The 26,376-nt window shown below is 30.7% G+C and overlaps 1 protein-coding gene across 2 annotated transcripts in view; it reads right to left on the bottom strand.

Annotated features, from left to right (window-relative positions):
- LOC127720002 (uncharacterized) overlaps positions 1–25,616 on the bottom strand; it is a 37,578-nt gene extending 11,962 nt beyond the window's left edge. For both annotated transcript variants that reach the window (XM_052226392.1, XM_052226390.1), the window contains exons 1-2: positions 25,493–25,616; positions 1,380–1,431 (exon numbers count right to left, since the gene is read on the bottom strand). In XM_052226392.1, the coding sequence (XP_052082352.1) occupies positions 1,380–1,425 (46 nt within the window). In that variant the 5' untranslated portion in view covers positions 1,426–1,431; positions 25,493–25,616. The remainder of the gene's footprint in view (positions 1–1,379; positions 1,432–25,492) is intronic.
- Between the last annotated feature and the right edge of the window lie 760 nt (positions 25,617–26,376).

Here is a 26,376-nt window from a genome sequence, read left to right on the forward strand (position 1 = left end):
TTCTTTGGTTACATCTTCTGACATCAGACTCGGACTTCTCTTGAACTGAATTTTAATGTGCGTATTGTTATGCGTTTACTTTTCTACATTGGCTAGAGGTATAGGGGGAGGGTTGAGATCTCATAAACATGTTTAACCCCGCCGCATTTTTGCGCCTGTCCCAAGTCAGGAGCCTCTAGCCTTTCTTAGTCTTGTATTATTTTTAATTTTAGTTTCTTGTGTACAATTTGGAGTTTAGTATGGCGTTCATTATCACTGAACTAGTATATATATTTGTTTAGGGGCCAGCTGAAGGACGCCTCCGGGTGCGGGAATTTCTCGCTGCATTGAAGACCTGTTGGTGACCTTCTGCTGTTGTCTGTTTTATGGTCGGGTTGTTGTCTCTTTGACACATTCCCCATTTCCATTCTCAATTTTATTAGTTTGAAAACAATTCCATGTTACTATCAACTGGAATGTACAAATATATTGTATCATATATCAAAATTATAAAAGGTATTTGTGAAAAAAATATCTACCTTTGTTGAAAATCAAATGTTTCTAGACCATTTTTAGATTTAAAATTGATGTGTCCACGCAAAAGGCTTTTGTCGTTAATACATTTATTGCGTAATATTAAATCGCAGCAGGAACAGATTAAAATTAAATGATAATCCTTAGCATTTATTGATTTGTCATTTGTTTTACTCGAAATTCAGTCTATTAAAAACGATATACAATTTATTTTTTTTACTGTAAACAACATTTCATAGATTTTGGTGTATTTATATTTCAACAAACAGTCGGTATTCCAATAGTTCTCTCTCTAATTTCACGTTCAAACATATTGATGGTCCTGTCGACCAATATCCCACAGTTCAGAGAGTACTTAAATCTCATGTTATCCCAGTAAACCTGACAATACTGGGGCTATAACGTCCGCTTTATTTCCGGACCCTTTTTCTTGAAATTCAGAGATTGACGATCTATGATATACGATTCCAGTTCCCCATTGTGAACTCCCCATTTCTCAACAGTTATCTACATCGTTTGCATATCTCAACAGAGATGTTACGCGCGTTCATATAAACATTATACGGACTTAATAAACACGAGTTTCCTATCGTGAAATTGTGTTTTAAATATCTTGGTATCTTTCGTTCTCTATCTTACTGATTCGCAAGCTACAGGTGACGCACGCATACCAAGAGCCGCGTATCCTGTCGCAGACTCAGACTCTATCCTTTTTGAGTGAATACGATTAATGTAGTATTTTCACTTGATATCCATATTTGAAATGAATTTACGATATTTGAAGATCGGTTCCCTACTGTTATTCTTTATATCAAATATATCAATTAAGAAACAATTTCAAAGCAGTAAAAAAAATGATAACAAACCTGGAACTATAAAAATAGCCAAAACTGCATACATCTTTGTTTCCATTATTGTCTGAAACAAAACGAAAAAATGTTAAGACTAATTTTGTTACATATTTTGTTCCATTATTGTCTGAAACAAAACAAAAAAAAATTATGACTAATTTTGTTACATATTATGCAAGACAAGCTTTTGTCACCTCCATATCATAGGTAACAAAGAATCATGAGCAAAACGCGGATGAGACTTCCGTCACATAAAAAAATGGGAATTTAAAGCCTAAATTGGTCACTTCATATAATACCTGAAACGACACAAAGTCACCTCACGATTTATTATAGTTTTAAATCAGCATAGACAAATTATTTCAAATGAGTAATTTTTGTTTGACTCAAGTCACTTGAAAATATACGCATGCTGATTAAAGCCACATGCGGTTCCTATCTTCTGTTCTTGATACAGATATTATATTTGTGGAAAGAAGTATTGGAAATTATGTGTCTAATAAAGGAAAGACTACATTAAAATGAAAAAGGGAAAATTAGCAATTTGTGATAATTTATAAAATTGTAGTTAGCTCCCTGGCCTCAAATAGCTCATTATGCAGTATTTGGTCATTGTTGAAGACCGAACAATCCCTGTATTTGTTTGCCTTTTTTAATCTTTGATGTTTTATGGATTATTTTCTAATTGACAATAATGCCATATCTCAATCCAACTCCAAGTAAACTGTAAAAAGCGCTTTACACATTAAACGATAGACTCTGATATGAATAGCTGGCAGATATTTAACAAGAAAATTGTCAATTAAAATAGATTTTGTTGGGCAAATAATTCTTCATATATGAATATTTCCAATCACCTTGCACAGCTATCAGTTATGAAAAACAGGATATTAAGCATGCTATCATGATCGCACAGTATATAGCTTTTCTATACATTTAATCTGAAACAAACTGCAGTTCAAAAAGAAATGATTGGAGAAAAAACAAGTAACAATATACTAGGTTAAGAAATTAACTATTACTTCCTTATTTCACTTATTTTCTCCTGATGCTATGCAGGGATAAGTTGTAATCTTTATCAGATATATGTAAAATTCAAATTGTTTAATGAAATTGTTTCTTTTATTCCGGACATAAGAAGTTTTCTACAAATTTCCTTCAAAATTGATATAAATTGCAACTTGTATTTACGTTTTATTAATATGGAAAAACATTGGTCATGTACGGAATTTGTTTAGCTGTATAAATTATTCAAGTGTCTGTAATATCTAAAACGTTGAAAAATAAGATTTCGAGTCATAAGGTCACCAATACTTTTGCCATTTCGGCATTTTTTCCACGCTTTACTTTTTGGAATTTGGTCCTCAATGCTCTTTAACTTTATACTTGTTTGGCTTTCTAACTATTTTGATCTGAGCGTCACTGATGAGTCATATGTAGACGAAACGCGCGTCTGGCGTATCAAATTATAAGCCTGGTACTTTTGATAACTATTTACAGAAGATACAACTATTCATACTACCAACAACGCCATTCGGCGACCCCACTTACATTTTATATCATTAAACGGAAATTTCAATAGCAATAACATGTCACTATCAGAGAAAAACGTATGACAGGATTTCGAAAAGTATTAATTTAAGTCCAAATTTCTGAACGTTTTTTTACGATATTTACGTGTATTCTATACAGTTGTGCTACTATTTTCCGGATATTTAATTTGCTATAACTCAGAAAGTATAAAAGCCATATATTTTAATTTTCAATGTTAATGTGCAGCTCCTAATGCTCCAGTTGTCTCAAACTTTCATAAAGTTCCGTGAGATCACCCATTTACGTACCTGTTACCTTAATATACTTAACAAAAAAGTCTAACATTTTTTTTTTATTTCTGTACCAGATCACTATTCAGAAATGCCATTTGATCATGTTTTATAAATAATGAAAATCTCTTTGAGTCGATCCGCATCCTGAAAAGTTCTATATCGATTGCATAAGCTGCATAATGCATAGATTTCATAATCTAGCATAAAACAACTGTTTTAAGATAAGCTATATGTGCTAACAATAAAATTCCACCTTCCTTTATACTTGTAATGGTATATGCAGTTTTATGCATTACTGTAATCTTTATCGAACTAATGCAATATGTATGTAAGAAATGACTTCTCAGACAAGAAAATGAATTACTGACAAAAATATTTGTACGTCGACTAAAATCAATTGAATAACTATTCTTTTATATGGTTACGTCATTCAGAAGAAGAATGAAGACAATAAGATATTCTTCAATGATAAAAAATTAAATTAAACCAATTATATAAACAGGGAATATCAATGTCACACCAATATCAACGCGAAACACCAATATAATCCAAAGATGGTGTCTCCTGGGAATTCCTACATGTTATAAAATATTCATACAATGCCAACAAAAAATTACATAGATGTTGTTTTAGTGAGTGGGTGTTGTTTTAGAACAAAATTTAATGATTAGGGAAAAGGTTATTTACTCCGTACTTTTAGTTGCCTTTTTAACTTTTTTTTTTTCGAGCGTCATTTATGAGTCTTTTATGGACGAAACGCGTGTCTGGCTTACTAAGGTTTAAGTCTTGTATCTATGATGATTTTATATTAGGGATGTCAACGAGTACTCGAGTATTCGAGTATCGATCGGTAGTACCGAGTATCGAATATCAAAACGATACTCGACTAATCGGGGTCCTGTTAGAATATTGCTGTCTACTCTATATAAAATTGATCTTCTAGAGAACTTCTTGCGGACAATTAAATAGGCATCACTGATTAATCATACTTAGTCTAGTTAATAAAATACATTTTGTTTCAAACGCATGTGCTAAATTTTCATTTAAAATGCGTCCGAAAATAGGTGGGCTACATCTACACATCTACATCTACGACATAGCTGCAAAGCTATGTCGTCACTCGAAAAAGGTTCTTTGACCCATCACTTAAGTATAAAGTTTAGTTTGACGTCTTCCAACATGACAAAAAATTTGTATATATAACATTTAATAAACAATAGTTCCAAATTGTGCTCAAAATTTATATACAGGTGCTGGTTAAAAATACCATCTATCTTTTGTTTGTGTTGGTTAGCCACTACAGAGAAGCTTGGTGAGTTTGGTTTGAATTCCTCACTGCTCTCAATCTCTAGTAGTTCGTCTGGTAGTTTATTCCAGTCTCTAATGGACCGAGGAAAAAAGCTATACTTGTAAATATCTTTGTTTGGCCTGATTAGTACGTATCTTTTAGTATTCGGTTGATGGAGACTCGAAGTTCTTCTTGGTTTTAAAATGTGTGATGGCATAGGTACAGCAACCTTTTCATGGATGGCTTTATGAAAGAGCGTTATACACGCTATTTTTCTTCTGGCTTCTAGGCTATACCTAGGCTAACACATTAAACTAAACATGTCTTAGCCATTCCGTCACATCGGTACCGTCAGAGCAAATATTTTTGTCTGCAAGACTGTTAGTTACAAAGTTGCAAAACCGACTGTCCCCAATAAAAGTGGTGTTAAACTTCTAATCCTTACGCCTTTCTAAATATTAAATGTGTTTTCTTAACGATTACAAAATACTATTGTTTGATATGGTTGTTCCTTGTTATAATTTTTTAAATATGTGTTCATTAAATTATATTGATTAGATTATTATTTTTTACTTAATTAGTACTTGTAGGTAATGAGCTATTAATTATGGTGTGTAATTCCTTGAAATAGATACTTATGTAGATGGTTTTCGTCCGTTGAACAACAAACCACAGAAAGTAAAATACGTATTTTTGTGTTTCCGTGTTGTAGATATATTACCAAGCGAGTACTCGAGTATGGCTCGATAAAACCAACGAGTACTCGATTATCAATTGTTCACCGAGTTGACATCCCTAGTTTATATACAACCACTAGGTCGATGCCACTGCTGGTTGAGGTTTCATCTCCGATAGTATCGCCAGCCAAGTAGTCAGCACTCCTGTGTTGTTATGAATTATCATTGATATGGTCAAAATTATAAGTTAACTGTTTATAAAAATCATTTTTTTTGAAATGTTAAGGAATTTCGACCCCATGAATAGATTACTTTAGCTGTATTCGGCAAAACTGTTCGGAAATTTGGGTCCTCAATGCTCTTTAACTTCGTTTTTTTACTTGGCCTTTTTAATTCTTTAGATTCGAGCTTTCCTGATGACTCTTCTGTAGACGTCTACTGTACAAATTTTAAGTCTGGTATCTATGATGATTTTTTTTACAAACACTGGGTCGATGCCTCCCTGAGGGTTCCACCATCTCAGTAGACAGCACTTCTGTGTTGACACGAATTATCATTGATATGATAATAATTATAAATTAACTGTTTTAAAAACTTGTATTTTTTCGTAATACGAAAGATTACCTTCCCCAGGAATATAGACAACCTTAGCTGTATTTCGCAAAACCTTTCGGAATTTTGGGTCCCCGCTGCTATTCAACTTCGTATTATATTTGGCCTTTTCAACCTTTTAGATTCGAGCGTCACTGATGAGTCTTTTGTAGACGAAACACGTGTCTAGCGTACAAAACTATAAGCCTGGTATCTATGAAGAGTTTAATATTTAAAGGTAAAATTATTTTGCACCTTAAAAATATCTTTTTTTTTCAATAAAAATTGACTTCAAAAAGAATGGAATGGAATGGTAAGGAAAGTGGTACGTGAACTTAAAGGTAAAAAGGTACCTGAAATTTTTTTTTCAGAACTAAAAAAAAAGAAAACAAGTTGCATTGTAAGTTTTAAAATAAAACTACCATAATGGAAGTTAATATAAAAATAAGGAGATGTGGTATAATTGCCAATGAGACAACTATCAACAAAAGTTTAAATGAAGTGGATGTAAGCAATTAAGACTGTTATATTGTTTAAAGTAAATAAAAAAAAAATCATAGTCATTTTAAAATACAATTGATAGAATTGTATGTGGAAACCAATCTGATTATAATAAATATTACTCACTTGAGATTATTTCATATTTCCTTTCTTCTTATATATGGTGTGTACAAGTTATCATTTTGTACAAATTATAATTTGTACAAAAAAATTGTACAAATTATAATTTGTATTTTAACTTTGTACAAATTGTAATTTGTACAAAAAATGCCTGTACACATTATAATTTGTACAAAATAAGGCTTAATTTCACTTATAACTTGTACAATATTTTACATAGAATAAGTTTTAAATCAAAGTGATAAAAAATAATTTTAATTTTAATTATGAATCAATATGAAAAACCACTGATAACTCCATTTACAATACTATACATAATATTCAATGCTCTTATTTGTTGGAGCAGAAGTGCGAACCATGACACCTCGAATTACACAATACATTCTGCTTTTTGCATTTACAATTCGAATTGTTACATTCGCCTTAATTTGCAAGAGAGATAACCCTGTCCACCAGTTTTTGATTTTTTTTGACAGCTTCCCTCAAGGAAAGTTGTAAATCACGAAATTGTGTAACAGACAAAAAAAGTGTCATTAATTGATTCTAGTTGGTTTCTGCTTAAGACTCCTGATATATTACCAGCTATTGTCCCTACACAATAGCCAACAGTTCCTACTTCAACAACAACAGCTTGTATATTCCTCGGATTGTTCGGTGCTGAGTCATACTGTGGAATTGGGACATTGTCTCCAACAGATAACTTGCTCAGTTTCTGTTTTGTATTTCTTGTTAGGACATCCGCTTGAATTTGTTGGCCAGACAATGCCCGTTTTCGACTTCCTCTGATACAACTTTAATAGTTGTACTAGTTGATCCACAAAGCGCAAACCTTCAGACACAATTGCTGAACTTCTTGATAGAATTTATCCTGTTGATCAACAATACTAGCCATTTTAGTAAACACTTTAACTTTTAATTTTGCAAATGACCATTTGAAAGACCAGTTTATCTCTTTATCGATGTAATGCATTGGCTTTATAAGAATAAAGATATAAAGACCAGTGAACAGGAGTTCAATTTATAACCTCAAGGCAATATACATGAATCAATATGACTTGAAAAATTGCATTGAAAAGTTTCTATAGTGTGCATCAATACTTTTTTATCACAAAATCCACACGATAAATTATTGTACAAGTTATAAGTGAATTTTAGTCAAATTTTGTACAAATTGTAATTTGTACAAGCACTTTTTGTACAAATTACAATTTGTACAAAGTCAAAATACAAATCATAATTAGTACAATTTTTTTTGTACAAAATGATAACTTGTACACAACATATATATATACGTTTGTATATTATCGAATATCCGTACTAGTAACTTGAATAAAACGTTATTAAATAGAGATAGGATTTCAATTTCGTGTTCTAAATTTTTTCAGGCGTGAAAGCAACACAAAAGCATGTCATAGAATAAATTATTTAATTTTTATCGGTACTATTTATGTCCAGGAAGTACAAAAAAAATAATGGCAGTGGGTGGAATAAATCAATGCACTCGGGAAATGTAAATTTTCTTTGGTGAGTAAATCTTCATACCGCCCTTACACAAAGGGGGAAGATATAAATGTTTAACATAGCTTATTTTGCAAGCACACCTTTGCAATACTTTTCATATAATGAATTCATGAAATATTTCAACTGCATTAAAGTACAAAAATACACTATAGTTAAATGGAAATTTTAACTTTGTATTCCGTGTTATTTATAAATTAGTAAGAGGATTCTTCAAGAAGAAGACATGTAAGCAAATTCAAGGGCTTGCGTTTCGAATCATGGTTTCTTTGATAAAGGTTGATAATGCTTACCTTTATGGTGCACCTGAAGAAGTCACCAGTTTTGTTTATTGCTTTTTTGTTGCTTTGGGGGGGGGGGGGGGATGTTTTACTGGCTCGTCGTACTCATCTTTTAGTTTTCTATGTAGACTACACGATGTACATAGAAAATACATGTTTTTTGTAATTTGTAATTTCTTTTTAGGTATATTTGACTGAACTATTATTAACGTTAATAACAAAACTAACGACTCAAAATACGATATTCGATAAATCTTAAATTGAAAATTTAACTAATGAATGCATTCAGTCAAAGAAAATTTGTTACTTAATAAAATGTCAGTTAGACTATTCATTCCTATAAACTGTAATTAGACGATCATAACATGCAAATCTTTGAATAAGCCGTTAAAATCGATACAAACTTAGATATGAAAATACGTATCAATATAGTTATCAGATTCACACTAATTATACGCTGCCAAGTTCACATTTCCATTGGTTAAGACATGTAACAGGACGTTTATAAAAACAAATTATCACTGTATATAGAAGTAAGTTTAATAACAAGACAAAATAGGTCTCTAAAGTTGAACTAGGGATATCATATTTATACCTAAGGAGGAAATAAACTCATCAAAGGGTGAAGGTTTGGTACCATTAAAACGTTTAAACCTGCTGCATTTGTTTGCACCTATCCTTAGTCAGGAATCTGATGTTCAGTAGTTGTCGTTTGTTGATGTGGTTCATAAGTGTTTCTCGTTTCTCGTTTTTTATATAGACTAGACCGTTGGTTTCCCCGTTTGAATGGTTTTACACTAGTAATTTTTGGGGCCCTTCATAGCTTACTGTTCGGTGTGAGCCAAGGCTCCGTGTTGAAGACCGTACTTTGACCTATAATGGTTTACTTTTATAAATTTTGACTTAGATGTTGTCTCATTGGCACTCATGTCACATCTTTTTATATCTATCATCTTAGATACCAGGATTACAATTTTGTACGCCAAACGCGCGTTTCGTCTACTAAAGACTCATCAGTTACGCTCGAATAAAAAAAAGTTAAAAAGGCCAAAATAAATTAAGAAGTTGAAGAGCATTGACGACCCAAATTCCGAAAGGTTTGGCCAAGAGCTTTATTATCTAAGGGAAATAAAATAATAGCCAAATCAATCTAAAGTCAACTTTATCTGAGGGTGTTGGTACCTTAGGTTTATAATAATTTCTAAATATATCAACGGATAATTTGAGAAAGGTATGTTAATCATGTAAGTACCGAAGCACTGACTACTGAGCTGATGATACCCTCTGGATTAATTGTTTACTGGCCAATTAATTGTTAAATCCGATATATTGTAATATTAAAGAATATGTGTTTCTGCAAAAGAAAGTTAATAAATACAGTGCTTTTGTCCTACGTCTTAACATCCTTAACCAATAGTTATTTCGTTTACTTGCACTCATTTATTGAATTCTATTTTGAAAAAAAAATCTACTTTTTCTTTTATAGTTATTTAAAACAAAAACTAATCTTGAAAACAAGTTGTCTTATCACCCTGATCCTTTTCAAACTGCGGAAATTATACATCCGTCGTATTACGAAAGAAATATTCATACCGAGACAAGCTACATTCTTTCAAAAGTAAAATGAATGTTGTAAGATATTTAAAACTGCACTGTCTTTCATATATGCAGAAGAATTTTCAATAGCTGATTTCAATATTCTCTGTGAAGAACAAAAGTATTATTGTTTCAACTTTGTCAAAGCATTGTTAACACGATATCAGTAACATATTGCGAAGACACTTGTCAAGTAACATTTAAAGTCAGATTAAAAAGAATAGATTTAGAAGACGTAATAAAGGACATAATACGATAAGGGTCTTATTTGGTCTAACTATTTATCTTAATTTGAACATGTAATGTAGAATTTCAAGTTATATGTTTTTTAAAGTTGAGGTAATGCCAAATTAAAAAAGAGAATTTTTTTACACATGACGTCACAATAAATGCAGTTTTAACGTCACGAATAGGGACCATCTAAATATTTTCGTAAAAAAACTTAGATTTTGTTAATTTGTAAATACCACAATTAATAAAATAATAAAATTATTATCATCATATAGAAAGTCATTAACTCAAAATCTTATGCAGGTATGATATCCACGCTCAGTGTAAACCACTTGTGATGGAACAAGAAGTTGTTTAATTTTAAATGATAAGTTGATGCAATGTCTTACTCTTAGGTGATCTGTAAATCTTGAATTGGATAGTGCCAATTTCTTTTGGAAGCTTCCATAAAGACTATTTATTTTGAATGATAAGGGAAAAAATGGTTTCATCTCCAACCTTATTGATATTACATTAGTAACGCATTATATTTTCTCTCTGAATTTTTTTATATTCATTTCACATATGTTATATCTTTCTATTTTAAAATTAGTTTGAAGAACACACTTGTCTGTTTCATATTTTATCTTAAAGGAAAAGGTATGATAAGGCCACTTTTTTGGCCCTTGAATTCTGACATCAACAAGTATTATCAATCTACCAAAATAACATCATTCAAATGTCCATGAAACATTGGTCTGTCAGATATTAGATATTAGTATTTATATTTGTGAAATTTGTCCCAATACTTCAAACCTTCAAAATTTAGTTGAGAACTGCAAAACGTTGCATTTTAAAATCTTGTCATTGATATTTAGATATGCAAAGGCTTTACCCTAAAAAGATGTGTGTTACCATATGTTCAAGATTTATTTCATAAAAAAGCCCTTTTATGCAAAATATCTTTTTTGTAAAGCCTTGGCGTATATCTATTTTGTCCAAAAACTATGAGTGAAGGGACCATTTTAGGTTAAATATGTCAACGTCAAAGTGACCTTTCTTCACAAAAGTATCCAGATAACTGTAACATATTCATTTACCAATCAAATACGCATACTTTTTTAGGGTTGAATAAGTTTACTCAAGCGCTATCTCAGGGACAAAATGATACTATGATCATGCCTCATCCTTTACTGTACAAAACAGGTTTACTGGTTTATCAATAACTTTTAATTTTTGAAAGAATACTTTATTGAATCGAAATCTTTTAGTTCTTATTGATATCTTTTCGGAATGAATTTTATTGTTTATTATTGATTTTCTTTACTTAAATTATTTTTTTTTTTTTTTTTTATTTGTGTTAGATATGTTTTCAACATATAAAAACTATGAAAATGTACTATTTGTGCCGAACCAAATAAACATAACGCATAATACAACAAAGTGCAACTTTCACCACTAAGTATTCTTGCTGTCAATCATTGATTAAACATAAACCTATTTATATTTTTATTATGTGCCCGTATCGCAGCTCTTCTCATAAAAATCTGTGACCAACATTTCATGATAATTGGTTAAACAAGAGATTCAAACACTGTTTTATATATTTTATGGAAACATTTTTTATTGTAGAAAAATAGTTGAACATAGACAACATAAGTGTTAGTGTCTTTCTTAGCCAATTCAGTGTGCGATGATGTTTATTTACCCGAAGCTCAATTATATTTCTTAGACATTTATATAACTACAAATGCATGGTATGGGTTTGTCATCTGTGGATACTTCTGTGAATTGTTTTAAACACAAATATTCTTTTTGAAATAATTACTAATAATTATTAAGTACAAAAATGCATTATCAGTAATCATGTAAATGTATGCGAACAAATTAGTTTACAAGGCTTACTATTAAATGTGTTTCATCTTTTTGACCCATATGAGTGGCGTTCGAATCAAAACAGTTACAGAGCCAAATCAAAGTGGATTTGAAGAGAATTGAAAACTCAAAATTATAATAGACAAGGTTATGCCAAATTTTGTATCTTTGTCTTATATAAGAAAATCATATAAGTTTCGATTGAAATATAAGTATTGAGAAAAGAAATTCACCAGAAAAAAACATCTGTATCATTGATATATATGTCAGCACAGGGATAATGACTACTGCGAAGGGACGAATCGGTCATTAGCAGTGGCTTCAATGTAGGAGTTGTAAAAACTTATCAAACATACCAGGCTTATACTTTTGTACGCAAGACGCTCGTTTCGTGTTCCCAAGATTTTCAGTTATTCGAATAACAACAAACAACAATTGAAAGTAAAAACACAAATACGTTGTGTCTTTTCTTGCTAATGCTACTATGTAAGAAAGTATAAAAAAAACCTTAATGTTTCGTATGCATTTAAGGTTTTATAAACGATCAATTTACAGCAACGACAGTATCAATTATATTTCATGTCATCATAGGATGCTGACTACATAGATGGTGATACCCACACAGACGAAAAGTCCCACCAGAAGTGTCACCGACAATAAATGATTACTGTCAGTATGATATGACTATATTTTTATTGCCAGATGGATTACGTAGTTTTGTTTTGTTCGGTTTAAAAAAAAGGAACAACTTTTGTTGCCGCCTCAATCCCATTACTTGTTATTGCAATCTAAAGAACAACGAACTCTTTTATCCCTATAATCAGTCAAGTCAAATGGTTAACATTTTGATGGAGATTAACTCTCTCACTGTTTTGCAGATATGATCCATGACTTAACTTGATAAAGACCCAATGAATAGCCACAGTATATATTTAAGAAATGGCCTGCAGATCCTCTTACGAAATTTTCTTTGATTATAATGCGGATATAGTTAAAAGAAGAAAATGAAATTTATCCATATCCACTTACTAAACCCAACGTTAAAGTTCTGCTGTTTTAGACCTGATATTTGATTTTCTCATGGGAATCTTCAAACAAAAAATTCATGACAAAAACCATATCCAACTAAATCAGACATCACGTGACATTTGTGACGTATACTAGCCGCCATTTTGTATTATATTGCCCCATATAAAATGCATAAGTGCTTCAATAAAGTTTAGTTTTCTCATGAACCTGACCCTTTTTCTAACTTTTGCAAATCAATCCTTGATATTCAAACATATTTCTATCAAACAATGTTGGTCCTAACAGTTTAATTTTTGATTAAATTCTGTCACTGGAGAATCGTAAAAACATGTACTTTTTCTCGTTATTTCTCCGTTGACTCAATGCTAAATGTACCGATACCCATTACTACTTGTATAACAAATAAAGAAATTCCGTTAATAAAAATAAAACTTTGCAAATCGATTAAGTATATTCAAACATATATCTGGCGAAAAATACTATTTAAAACAGTTTAATTTCTGGGCAATTTCGGTCAAAAATCGATTTAAAAAAGTGAATATTTCGGTATTTTTCAAAATGGCGGATGATGTATATGGAAATGTTGCATCAAATCGAGGATTTGTATAGTAAGACTTTCCTTAATTTAATTTAATTTTCATGTAGAATCTCTGATGTTTCTGTTATTTTCTTTGGTGATATTTCGATATGATTGATTTCAAAATTTATTGAATAAAAAAATATTATTTTAAGTGTGACACGGGAACATTTTATTTTGACAGATATCCAGGATAAACTGTTACCAGAAAATAGTTAAGTTAACAATAAAATTTATAATAAATTTCTTTCTCTTCTTTTTTTAAAAGGTTTTTTTCCTGTTTTCTGTATAATTTATCTTTCTTTAGAAATATATTTATACATTCCTTTTAGAACAAAAAAATATTTACGTCCCAAGAGAGAAAAAAATCCCAACAATTATTATAAATAAATATTCCATACCTTCAAAATCCCATCACTTGACGAACAGGTGAACTCTGACTTTGGATGTAATGTTACATAACAATATATTGTCAGGTAGACGTGCAAACCAAAAGCAACCAGGTGACATTAAACATCCTGTGTATACATGTATTACCAGAGTTTAAATTTTGTGATATACAAAAGTTTTCATAACTGTACAAATCAATATTTTCTCTTCCCCGTGTCAGACCAGAAGAAGTATGTATCCTAATAAACTTTAAAAAAATATGAATATTATAAAAAAAAAATCTTTAAAAAAATAATTTTTGCTCTAAAAGATAATCAAATTAATATTTATGTTTCTATAATTATTTTAAAGAAATATTTTGATTCAAATTTTAATTTAAATGGATTTTGTATTATTTCGTAAAAAATTAAACGAGATTTCATTGAATATGATTTTATTATTTTTTTTTTTAATTCAATATTTTAAGCAAAATCCAGGCATTCAATAAATCGATATAAAGTTAAACTTGTGTAAAAAAATGTGTTATTGTATACATTTCAACAGAGACATATAATACAATTGCTCTGATTTCAACAACATTGTATACCCGACAATATTTATCGACAGAGTTATCGGTCCTGAATAGGACTGATATAGTTGGGTATGATACTTTTTCTTTTGTTTTGTTATTTCCTTGAAGAAAATGTTTCATGTGTGATGTGTCTTCTGAAGTGTACTTTTTTCATCTGGTAAGATATGCACATTTTTGCAAAATTAAACGTGAAAACTTGTGGAAAATATAAAATAATTATAAAAGGAGCCTGTAAAAACATGCTCAAGGCAATAAAACAAATTAAATGTGGTCGACGACATTGTGTAGCAGCCACTTGTTGTCTGAAAGTGTCAGACAAAGTGAAAAAAAAATGCCTAGATGAATATCGACATGAATATGCGAGCATGAATTCAAATCCGTTATTCGTGCTTTTTCATTGAAATTTTTGTTTAGAATAAAATATGCCTTAATTGCGTATACTTTACTCTGTATATTTTAGAAAACACAACAATATGACTGTACTACACATATGAGTAAATAAATAGACTTTTTGTGACAGTAATTACTTCTAAATTATCGTATTTTGCAACATAAAACAGTAACAAACTGTAAATATTTGCATAGTTCGATGACAAAGAAAATATAGCTTGTGTTCTCTATACTAATGTTTATTTTTGCAATGAGCGTACTTGAAATGCCAATATTGTTCTAAAGGTTCATGCAGGTACCAGGTTACATTAATGTAAAGCAGTCTTTTCACCTGAACATGCCAATAAAATTGTGACAATTACGGGGAAAATATTAGAAAAATGGCTGAAACTGAGTTTTTACCAATATATTTGAGAAGAATTATTAATCCAACTTTGCGATCATTTACACAACTTTTATAAGAACAGGTATTGACATAAACATTTAATGATTTGAAGAGTTTCTAGATTATTTGTCAGGCTTACTAAATTTATTTAACTTTCTTTATTTGTTTAAAAATTTTAATTTCTTTGATTATGCCTCCGATGCCGACTATTTCTTATATGTTTCAACGAACTAGTAGCAAAATCTGACACAGACCAATTCCGTTAAATTTGCCAAACAATATCGTTGGCTTTTGTTTGCGAAACGCGCTTGTGGCTTATCAAATTGAAAGCTTGGTATGTTTGATGATTTTTTGCATCTATTAAAATGCATGAACATATTGTCAATGTAAGAAAAACATATTGTCAATGTAAGAAAAACATAAAGCAGAATTATGATACAACGATTGACAAACATTACTACAACAAAAATAGAAGGAATAAAATTGAGAATGGAAATGGGAAACATACAAAATGATATATAAACACTACACAGAAAACTAAAGATCAAGCGAAACGAGCCTCACTTCAAACCATCGAATGAGCTTGGTCATTGAGTTTACCTTCGTAAGGACTCATATAATGGCATCAGTCGTGTTGCATGAAACAAACTAAAACCCGTAGACAAATCGTATGTCGTCAGAAGTTATGACCGAAACGATGACTTCACATTTGGAACATTAATATGATAATACCGTTTTTCTGGTTCAGTAACATTGGTACCGTTCATGTTTTTACGTAACCTTTACGTAACCTTTACGTCAACTGTTTATTTTTGAAAATACCATTTTAACTAAATATTCAAAAACATTTGGTTTTATAATAAAAGAATGGTATATAGATGCACCTTGAATGTAGGAATATGGGGTACCAATCCATGACACTGAATCAGTACAAAAAAACATTTTATGAAGAAGAAATATTCCAGGATTGTTTCCTATTTAGTATGCATAATTAAATCACACATTATAATTCTGGAAAGCAGAAGTTTAGGCACAATTGCTGTCAGTTTTCTGCAAACTGATCAAATGAATTACATACCAGAACCAATATGAAGCTTGGAGTCATGAAGAAATGACTTGTATCGCTAAAAAACTACGACAAAAATGTGTTATAAACAGACGGACGGACAGTGGTTAACTAATAATCTTAATCCTTCAGAGCGTGTATAAAAAAATAGGACTGTTGAATCAATATTTGGTCTATGCAAGTTTAGATATTTACCCTTCCTCGGCACATGTGATCAACCCGGTTTTTGATTGGGTCAATCATTAGTTTTCTGTATAATGTTTTGTATGTTTGTTATCTCGTAGTCATGGTTTTGTCTGTTTTTATTCAACTTATGGTTTCTGATTGTCCCCCTTTATATCTTCTCCACCATTTAAAAACAAATTCATTTATGATGTCGTATCCTTATCTTATATTTTAAGAAATTACAGATATGGTCAATGTCGTCACCGACTTTTTTTAACCCCCTTATTAGTATTGTGGGTCTAAGGCGCTTTTCTGGATTTACAATCACCAGGAACGTTCTTTTAAAAGTTCTTAAAACTAACAAAAACATTGAATTAATGATAACATTGTATAATTAAAAAAATACGTAAAAGTTTTTGAAATGGTGCAAAGTTGAAAAGTAAAACACCAACATAGATATTTTTGTTGAAGTGAAAATTATGATTTTATTTTAAATATATCTTAATAACATTCACAGCTCTGAGGAAGCTACAAAGCCATGTTTGTAAACCATTATATCTTATGTCCAATATATCATTTTCATTGAAGAGAACTCATCACAGATAACAGACATAATTTAGTACGAAAGACACACCTTCCGTTTACACTAGACTCATATGTGGCACTTAAATCAAAACACTTGAAGGGCTAAATCAATTACGTAGTTGAAGAGCAATGAAAACAAAAAGTTCCATGACACTTTAGGAACTCTAAATAAACAAAACATGATCGCATTAACTATATAGCGTATTAGAGCAAGAGTGCCGACTATTGGGCAAATGATATAATAGGGAACATAAATTTATCAGGAAGTGACATGGACCTATTGGTTATAAATTAGATTGACCAAATAATCCAATTATCATTTAGAACGCTTAAGACGCGTTTCTTCTACATAAGATTGTCAGTGAATCAAAATGCTTGAAAGGCCAAGTCAATTACAAAATTAAGGGCATGGGAATATAAAAATTATCTTATAAAAAGGTATTGCAAATTCTGGCTAAAACCTTTATACACGGGCGTAGTTATTGTTTAGTATTTCGTATGTTTTCATCATTTTATGAACAATAAATTTACAGAAAATGACTGCACATTAAAACCGCTTTACAAAGTAAACAGACTAAAAATAGTTGATTTTTTCCATTCACACCAGCCTAACTTTTAAGCATGCAAATGTTTCATTATTTTATATATCAAAGTACAGAAATTAAAAAAAAATAGTATTTGACGAAGCTCATTAAAACAACAGAAATAATTTTCATCTTTTATTTTGGTTAAAGTTGTCAGGCGAATAATTGTTTATGTTAAAGTCTATCCCTTTAAATTTTGGACAAAGAAAAAATGTATGTTTAGATTGCATAAAGGAAATAAGCGGGTATATTGATAACCGGGACATGGAATAGCTTTCTGACGTATTGTACCACAACAGATTTGCATAATTGTTATTCAAATTTTAATCCATGTAAAATGAAATAGAGAAACCATTTCTAAGTTACATTACTCTATATTGAACGAGAATGTATTATAGTCATTTAGCATGAAACATAAGTGGGTCACTGTTTGTTAATGATTACTTGGCATAAATCAACTTCGCTCCAATAGCACTAGTTGTAATGCGTTTACTTTTTGAAATAAAAATATTTGGCACCACAATAGGTAGTTGAATTGACCCTTTACTCTACAAAAGCAACTTTTGAAATGTTCCCGTCATTACCCATTCGATCAATTACTTGAATATTAATCGCTCTTTCATTTTTGCATTACGTTCGGTCTTTCGATTTTAACAAGGATTTGTACATCTGCATAATAATCCTTTATGGGCAATAACTAATGTGATTCAGGTTGATGTGTAATGATGGAATCAGCAGTAATCTTGTATTCCCAAATAATCATATAACTATAGTTACGTTTTAGGCATGAATGAAAAAAGCAAATAATCCCTCCAGTAAATCAATACATGATGCAACAATTTTCAATGTTCATTTAATGGAAAAAATTCAGACATACATGTAACAATCAAATATGCATTATCAATTTAAGTCGAAGCCGTATTTATTTGAAAAATTACAAATCCACCTGAGGGGGGGGGGGGGGGGTAGGATGGGTCCTGATCCCGAAATCCCGGGCTTATAAACATGGAATCCCGAGGTCCCGAATTTAAAAAAATTTAAATCCCGACATCCCGAAATTCGAAAAAAGAATTCCCGAATCCCGAAAGGATCAATCCCGAAATCCCGAGCTTAAAAACACCCGATCCCGGAGTCCCGATAAAGGTCCTACCCTCCTCACCTGAGAGCAGTAAAACCAAAATGAACATAACTACAACAGTCAAATCTTGTTAAAACCCCTTCTGTGCGAAAAAGTTACATCTTCCTTTTAGTGCATTTACTTAATTAAACACCTCCTTAATGTTTTGAGTTAGCCATATACAGCAAAAATTTATTTTAATTTTAAAATGAAAACTGTTTCTATCCGTTGCTATGAATGTTTGGTTAAGGATTGATATAAATAATATTTGACTATCAAAAATGTAGTTAATTATCCAAATATAAGCAGTAAATTGTAAATTGTATACGAAGCATGTAAAATAGGAGAGTTGAATGTATTTGAAAAAAAAACCCATATACTTATGTTGCAATTACATTGTATTATCTATTTTCTTTCTCTTTAAGTTGAGTCCTTCCTTTAATTGCCTTTTTAAACCATAGGTAATTATTCTTCTTGCCGCTAGAGTGACAAGTGTACAAAACATTATTGATCTTTTGTCCGCGTTACAGAACATTCACACACTTTCGACGAAGAAGCGGCACCAAGGAGCACATATTTTCAGGAGTAAAAAGATTTTTGAACTATTAGCCATAGAGAAAGGACAAAAGGGTGATCAATAGGAAAGTACCCTATATTTACAGAGAATAAAGATGAGCATTCATATAAATTCTTCAAACAAATTCAACAGCATAAAAAACGCATTCATGTTTTAGTGTTAAAAGTTCTCATACTTTTGAATTAAATATTTATTCGTCTATACGATTATTCGGATAAGTGTGTGTTGTGTGCACTTTATCTTAAATCGACCAGAAGAAACATTCATATGGTATTGGTATGTATATACAAATTAGAGAATTAATAAGAAGTAGTGGGTTCGTAAACGATATCAACGAGCGACTTTAGTCGCAAGTTGATTATCGTTTCCAAATCCACTATTTCTTATAAATTCTCTAGCTTAACCCATTTCTGGTAAATCGACTGTCTGTTTTACGTTTTGACGATAAATCATCGGAAATTCATGAAGATAATTTCATATTTTGTCTTTTTAAATCTTTAATTGGGAATTATCATATCCACACGGTTCACACATTAATCTATATTTTGGCATCCGACACGTTTATAAAAGTTAAATATAACATAATTTTGTTTAACATCTGTTACAGGTTGATTCTTCAATTCTTTAGAAAGTAAAATTCAAACGTAGCTGTTAAATATTTCGTTTAACCAAGATTAAGGCAATTATTAGCTATTATACAACTAACAATAGTTATTTGAACGTGAAGGATGAATTATGCTTTAGTTATGGATGTATAACTATGTTAATTCTTAACTTTTCAATCAAGTTGCTCATATTCGTGATCGTTTAGTCGTTGGTAACGAATGTCATTACGTTGATATTAACAGTACGAAGTTCCAACCTTGTACCCGGAATGAAAATTTCTTTTTCGTTTTTCTTTTTTCTAGAGCAAAATATTGTTTTAATCTCAGAGGTATAATATATTTTGATTTCATATAATGGTAATATTTTTGTTTTAGTTTTGTACTGTCAAAAAAGTAGTATCACGGTCATAGCTTTTATATCACACTTTATTTGAATTAAATTCCGTTCAATATTGACGTGATGTTTATTTCGACTATTAATAATAATAAAAAAGAAAATGTGATTGATATGATAATACCAGTATTATGAAACTTAAAGTGACAATTCTGATGCGCATATCGATGTTTCTTTTATAGTGGCTACAACTATTGAGTAATAGCCACAATCGTATAAAGGTTCAGTTCATCACAACGATGTTGAAAATTGAACAATGTTCAAACCTGACATCCGGAATAAACTCTTTTTTATGATTTTAAAGAAAATGTTTGATTCGTTTTTTCTCTTGTATCTTTGTCATTCTGTATTTTGAAATTGCTATATGATTATCCTCAAGAACGTCCAAATGTCGAAAATTATTATCCTACCGTAAAAAAAAAATGCACCCAAAATAAAACAAATCAACTAACAATTGAAAAGAACATGAGCATACCAAGTTTATATTTGCAAACGCTAATTATCAATGAGACAGAAATCCCGTTTGTTGGCATGTATTGACAAGTAAGCGCTTTAAGAGTATATTTGAATAATGATATATGGCAGCACTTGTGATCTAGTGGTATGATGCATAGACTAAAAACTAATAATTCACGATGAAAATACGCGCAAGATCGAACCCTTTATATGATACTCCTTTTTGAGAGGTTAAATATTGTAAGTTAAAAGTGATATTATATATACGTTATCTTGAGTTAACGAACACAGTGGCCAATGGATTCTTAAAAAATAATCTGCAGTTAGAACAATAGACTGACGTCAGAGAAATGAGTTAACAATACCTAAATATTTAGACCTGAATGAAATAATCTCAAACTTCATCTTACAGTTAAGTATTATAGCCAAATTCTTTTAAAAACATTAACGGTACTAAATTTACGGCACCTCTGAAATGATAAAACTTAAAGTATGTTAGGAAACACAAGAAATCGTAAATGACGCAAGTTAGAATTAAAAGAAATAAATTACCCCATAGATGAAACATATGTAGCGAGAAGAGATAGGCACATTTCTTATATTTTCAGTCATGAATTTATACTTTTTCATTAAAATCTCTCTCTGGTCTTGTGCGTTGGTGCATATTATTTAGATCTTTGATTTGAATATTTATTCTAACTCATTGTTTCACGTCTGTCGAACCATTGAGATTGCCTTATAAGTATAATACATATTATAGCATAGTTTTGCTTATTCAATTGGAAGTGGCGGAAGCAGTATTTTAAATGAAAGGTTCACCTCTTTTGATATATTGGTCAGTGGTCGTAAAACGCTTAATTCTTTCAAAAATATTGACAAACAGACAACATACTTAAGTGATAACACGGCTTATTTTAATTCTTCACTGACTCAAACATTTCAATGTTTCACTAGACTGAACTATTTTGCTTGTTTAAGATTAAGTTTCTCAGTCTTTAGTTTTTTATGTTGTGTTTTGTCTACTGTTGTTTGTCTTTTCGTTGTTTTTTGTTTTTTTGCCATTGCATTGTCAGTTTGTTTTCGACTGATGACTTTTAATAACCCTTTGGTATCTTCCGCCTCTCTTTTGAAAGTGTATATTTAAAAGATGCCAGTTGATCCGATTTCATGTTCAACGCTTGACATACCAAACATTAAAGATATTAATAAGATATCCTAATGAAGACACGAAATGAATTAGAATTATATAGTATATTTTTATTTAATGTTAAAGTCAAATATTCGATATTTTAGGCATATCTTCTATGGTCAGCGGAAAGTATTATCACAAAACTTAACATGCAATTTTTGGTTCTCTTTTTAATTTGATTGATAACACCGTTTTTGCACCTCACCATGCTTTTCAAACGATAATTCAAACATTTATTTGGAATTGGTTAATGTATTGTGTTATGTTTGTTTGTGTCTTCTTATTTTTATTTTTCTTTGATAACTTAGAAGAATTGAAAGATATGCACGTCTACCTGATGATTTACGAAATAGAAGCATTAAAGAACTTGTTATCTTTCTTTTGAATTGCTAATCAAATTAGAATGATCAATGTAAAGTCTCTATGTAAAACCAGAATTCTTAGCCTTTCTGCATACAAAATTGCAGTCTCGATTCAAATATTTCAAAAACGTCTACTAGTACTGATGCAAAAGAAATATACAATGGCGATACAACTTAACACAAGTATTGATGATCACTTGTATGTTCCACTCTGGCAAAAATTTGGTCCTCTTTTCCTCATGTATGACATCATCGAATTGGAATGACCACCAATTTAATTTTACTTGCCGGCGGGTACTTCCTCCACTTTTGGAGCACTTCTCTAGATTTTTTGAAAGGAATTTATGTTGTTTTATCTTTAGTTATCTGTTTTTATCGGTGCCAGTCTTGTCTTTCCTTTGTTATAGAAACCGTATTAACATTCAAACTTTCACATTCGGTGAAGTTAAGAGTTAGAGTATGTACTGGTGCTGATAGTTTATGCATTTGGTAAATGTTACATGCAGAGTTGTCCTAAACACTTTGGCTTCATAAAACATCCAAAACTATATTCAAGTCAGACAGATTGTAATTATTTTTCAATCCGTTGTAAAAGTGTATAACATAATAAACAAAAAATGTGAATGCATCTACAAGCAACTGAGAAACTGAAAAAAGTGGGAAGTTCCTATTTTTATATTTACTAAAATGACAATAATGAAATGCAAACTATTTGCTTATTCTGCAGAATACACGGATTTACTAGAACAAGGTTTGGTCTTCCATAAACAAAAGTTCTATAAATTAATGTGTTCTGCCGCTGCATATATTAGTTAGCACCACTGGAGGTTACATTCCTTGTTTTTCTAATTATCTCATTGGAAAGTATAAAAATATAAATCAGACACACTAGCCAGTAAAGTTCATTCACTTCATTAAACAGTTCCGCTGTCATTAATTCTCCCTTATCTTATGGAAATGAATTAAATCACTAAAGTAAAATATTGTCAAACAGTGAAGTCTTATCGTTGGCCAAGCGACACTCACCATTATTGTATTATACGACGCGATACCAAATGATAATATGACTATTCTATGCAGTTTAAGGTACATTATGTAACGCGTCGGAAGTCATTAGTGGAACAGGAAATGCAGTGCCGTTTTAATCTTTAGTCTTCTGCCTCTGTTGTGTGGACTTGTTTGTCTTTTTGTATCTTTTGGGGGTCATAGTGATCTCTGTTTCAATTAGACTTATAGTTTGGTATCTCCCTCTTTCTTCTTTTTTCAAATATAAGATATGATCAGGGTCTGATGAAAAGAGACGGTGTCTTTGCAATATTACCGAGGTGACACATTTGGAAAGTGTCCGATTTCTTAAATCAAAAGAATAATAATGAAGACCGAGTTATCAATCAGATTTGGATCGAAATACGAATAAACAACGAACAAGATTCAATAAAAAAAATACATAATCTTAGATTTATATATATGTAAAGAATGATGAATGGGATTACTTCATTCCATCAATATATTAATAAATATTGTTGATTTTTATATCGATAAATTAAAAGTATAATTCAAATTTAAGTATACAGATTTCTAAAGATAGAACTCTTATCATATGCACTAGATACATTGGTATTGCATAATGAACGAATGCAATCTCTTACTGTAAAGACGTTAATTAAATATCACTATAAAAACACGAAAGGAATTAAAATTATACGTTGAAATATATTAATTTCATGTTAAGGTTTAATAACAAATTATGCTTGCTTTATTCGATGAATTGAACTTGCACGTATTGACATTGTATCTGCACTGGCTAAACTAACCAATAAAACAACATTGTCAAATTCAATTATATATAGCATTTTTATACACTTTAAAAATTTTCTTCGCGTAAGTATCACACATAGGAAAATACTATTACCTTAACTAAATAGAAAACTTTACTCAAAGTGCAAATAGAATATTGTCTTTCTCATATATTCCATTATCAGTTGATATCAAAAGTGGTTATTACAAAAAAAATTACGAAAGCATTATTTGTTAAATGTTCGAGTAAATATTACATAATTCTAAAATACCTATCCAAACTTAATCATCAAAAGAAGGAAATGCAAATTTGGAATATTATTAATAGTTAATTACTAGTATAAGGAATTTCAATATTTTTAGCACAAGATTTTGTGATACATAAACGTTCAAACATATGTATGTGTAGCAGAAGGTAAATATACAATAATAAACATGAAATATGATAACAAGAACATACAATTAGATAACAGGTCTGCTAATTTTTGTTACCTGGATACTTCGTATAATAATTTGGAATATTTTAGTCTCCAATGTTTACCAATTGAAGAGGCTAACATATAAATAGACAGTAAAATTCGTCTGCTATATGTTCATCTCATAAATTACATCTTCGCTCCCCTTATCCCGAATGTGACCTTCCGAATTAGACTTATTACTGGGTTTGTACTAACATGAGCAACACGACGAGTGCCACATGTGGAGCAGGATCTGCTTACCCTTCCGGAGCACCTGAGATCACCTCCAGTTTTTGGTGGGGTTCGTGTTGCTCAGTCTTTAGTTTTCTATGTTGTGTTTTGTGTACTATTGTTTGTCTGTTGGTCTTTTTTTTAAGCCATGGCGTTGTCAGTTTATTTTCGACTTATGAGTTTGAATGTCCCTTTGATCATCTTTCGCATCTCTTTTTCGCACCTGTGGTATCTGAAATCATTTACTAAATATTTTCATAACTTTTTCTTAAGTGAAATATTCCCTGACAGCATAATTGAACATCTTAGAATGGTAAAACCTTTTTTACATTTATTATTAGCACCATCTTTATTAACAAACACACACATACCCTTACACTGTATCCTGAAATATTGATTCTATGAAATTTGAGGATTTGAAGATTTGACTATCATTTTCTTTTTAAACTAATTAATTATATATTCATACAACTACATCAAAATCTCGCAATCATACAATACAATATACTCTACAATGGCATTTGCAAGTCTTATGAAGTTGAATGATTTCTTATATTTTATAGTGTTTGCGTTTCATGAACACTTCTTGATTTTTTTCGAAACAGGATGATAAAAAAATACATATCTATGCGAAATATTATTTTCCTTTTCGGAAAAAATTAAATTCTTTAAAAAATGGTCTTATTTATTTTGTTGTTACAGTATTTTAAATCTTACCTCGCTTGTTTGTCAGAAAGCTGTTTGTAGTTCCAAGAAATATATGATTAGGTTTGAACTCATTTTATATCGTCCATCAATCAATCTGATTACGCCTGTCTAATATCTGTGAATAGTTAGCATGTAATCACGCCAATTGTCAACAAACATCGATCACAGAACTTTAATATACCCGGCGTGTGAACCAAATCATAATCGTTATTTCTCTAATGAATTTATTGCCAAATTCTGATAAATACGTAAAGTTAATCAAATGTGAGTTACATAATTATTGACAATTGATTTGTTATTAATTGGCAGAAGTTAGTGAAAATGCATAAGATTTAGAACATTTTATATTAAAGAAACATAAGAAAAGAATTTCAATCCTTTAAATTTTAATTAACCTCTCATCACTCGAGTTCGATTTAACAATATTAAAAGAGGTATTCAATCAATCGGTAACTTCGGACGAGTTTGCCAAAAGCATGTACCAGAAGAAATGATTTGATGATGTGTTGATTGTATTTAATATGTATCAAAGCATATTAACAATAAATAAACCACTGCTAAACGATCAAAATCAGACGATGAATGTGTACTCTGACAATTTATCAAATTTAACTTCCCTTCTTAAAGCAATGACAAAAGTAGACTAATAAATTAGAACATAAGTGTCGATTACTTGGCTGGGTATAACAATCCATCAGAGAGACCAGGCTTACGATTTGTTACTGAAGACGCAAGTTTAATCTCTATCAAGCTCATCAGTAGCGTTTAAATCAAATCAGCTAATAGGCCAAATAAAATTCGAAGTTAAAAAGCATTGAAAACCCAAAACAACTCTATTAGTTGTGCCAAATATGACTGAGGCCATCTATGCCTGCGGGTAGACAACCTTAGTG

This window comes from Mytilus californianus, unplaced genomic scaffold, assembly GCF_021869535.1.
Source record: "Mytilus californianus isolate M0D057914Y unplaced genomic scaffold, xbMytCali1.0.p SCAF_11, whole genome shotgun sequence".
NCBI classification, from domain to species: Eukaryota; Metazoa; Mollusca; class Bivalvia; order Mytilida; family Mytilidae; genus Mytilus; species Mytilus californianus.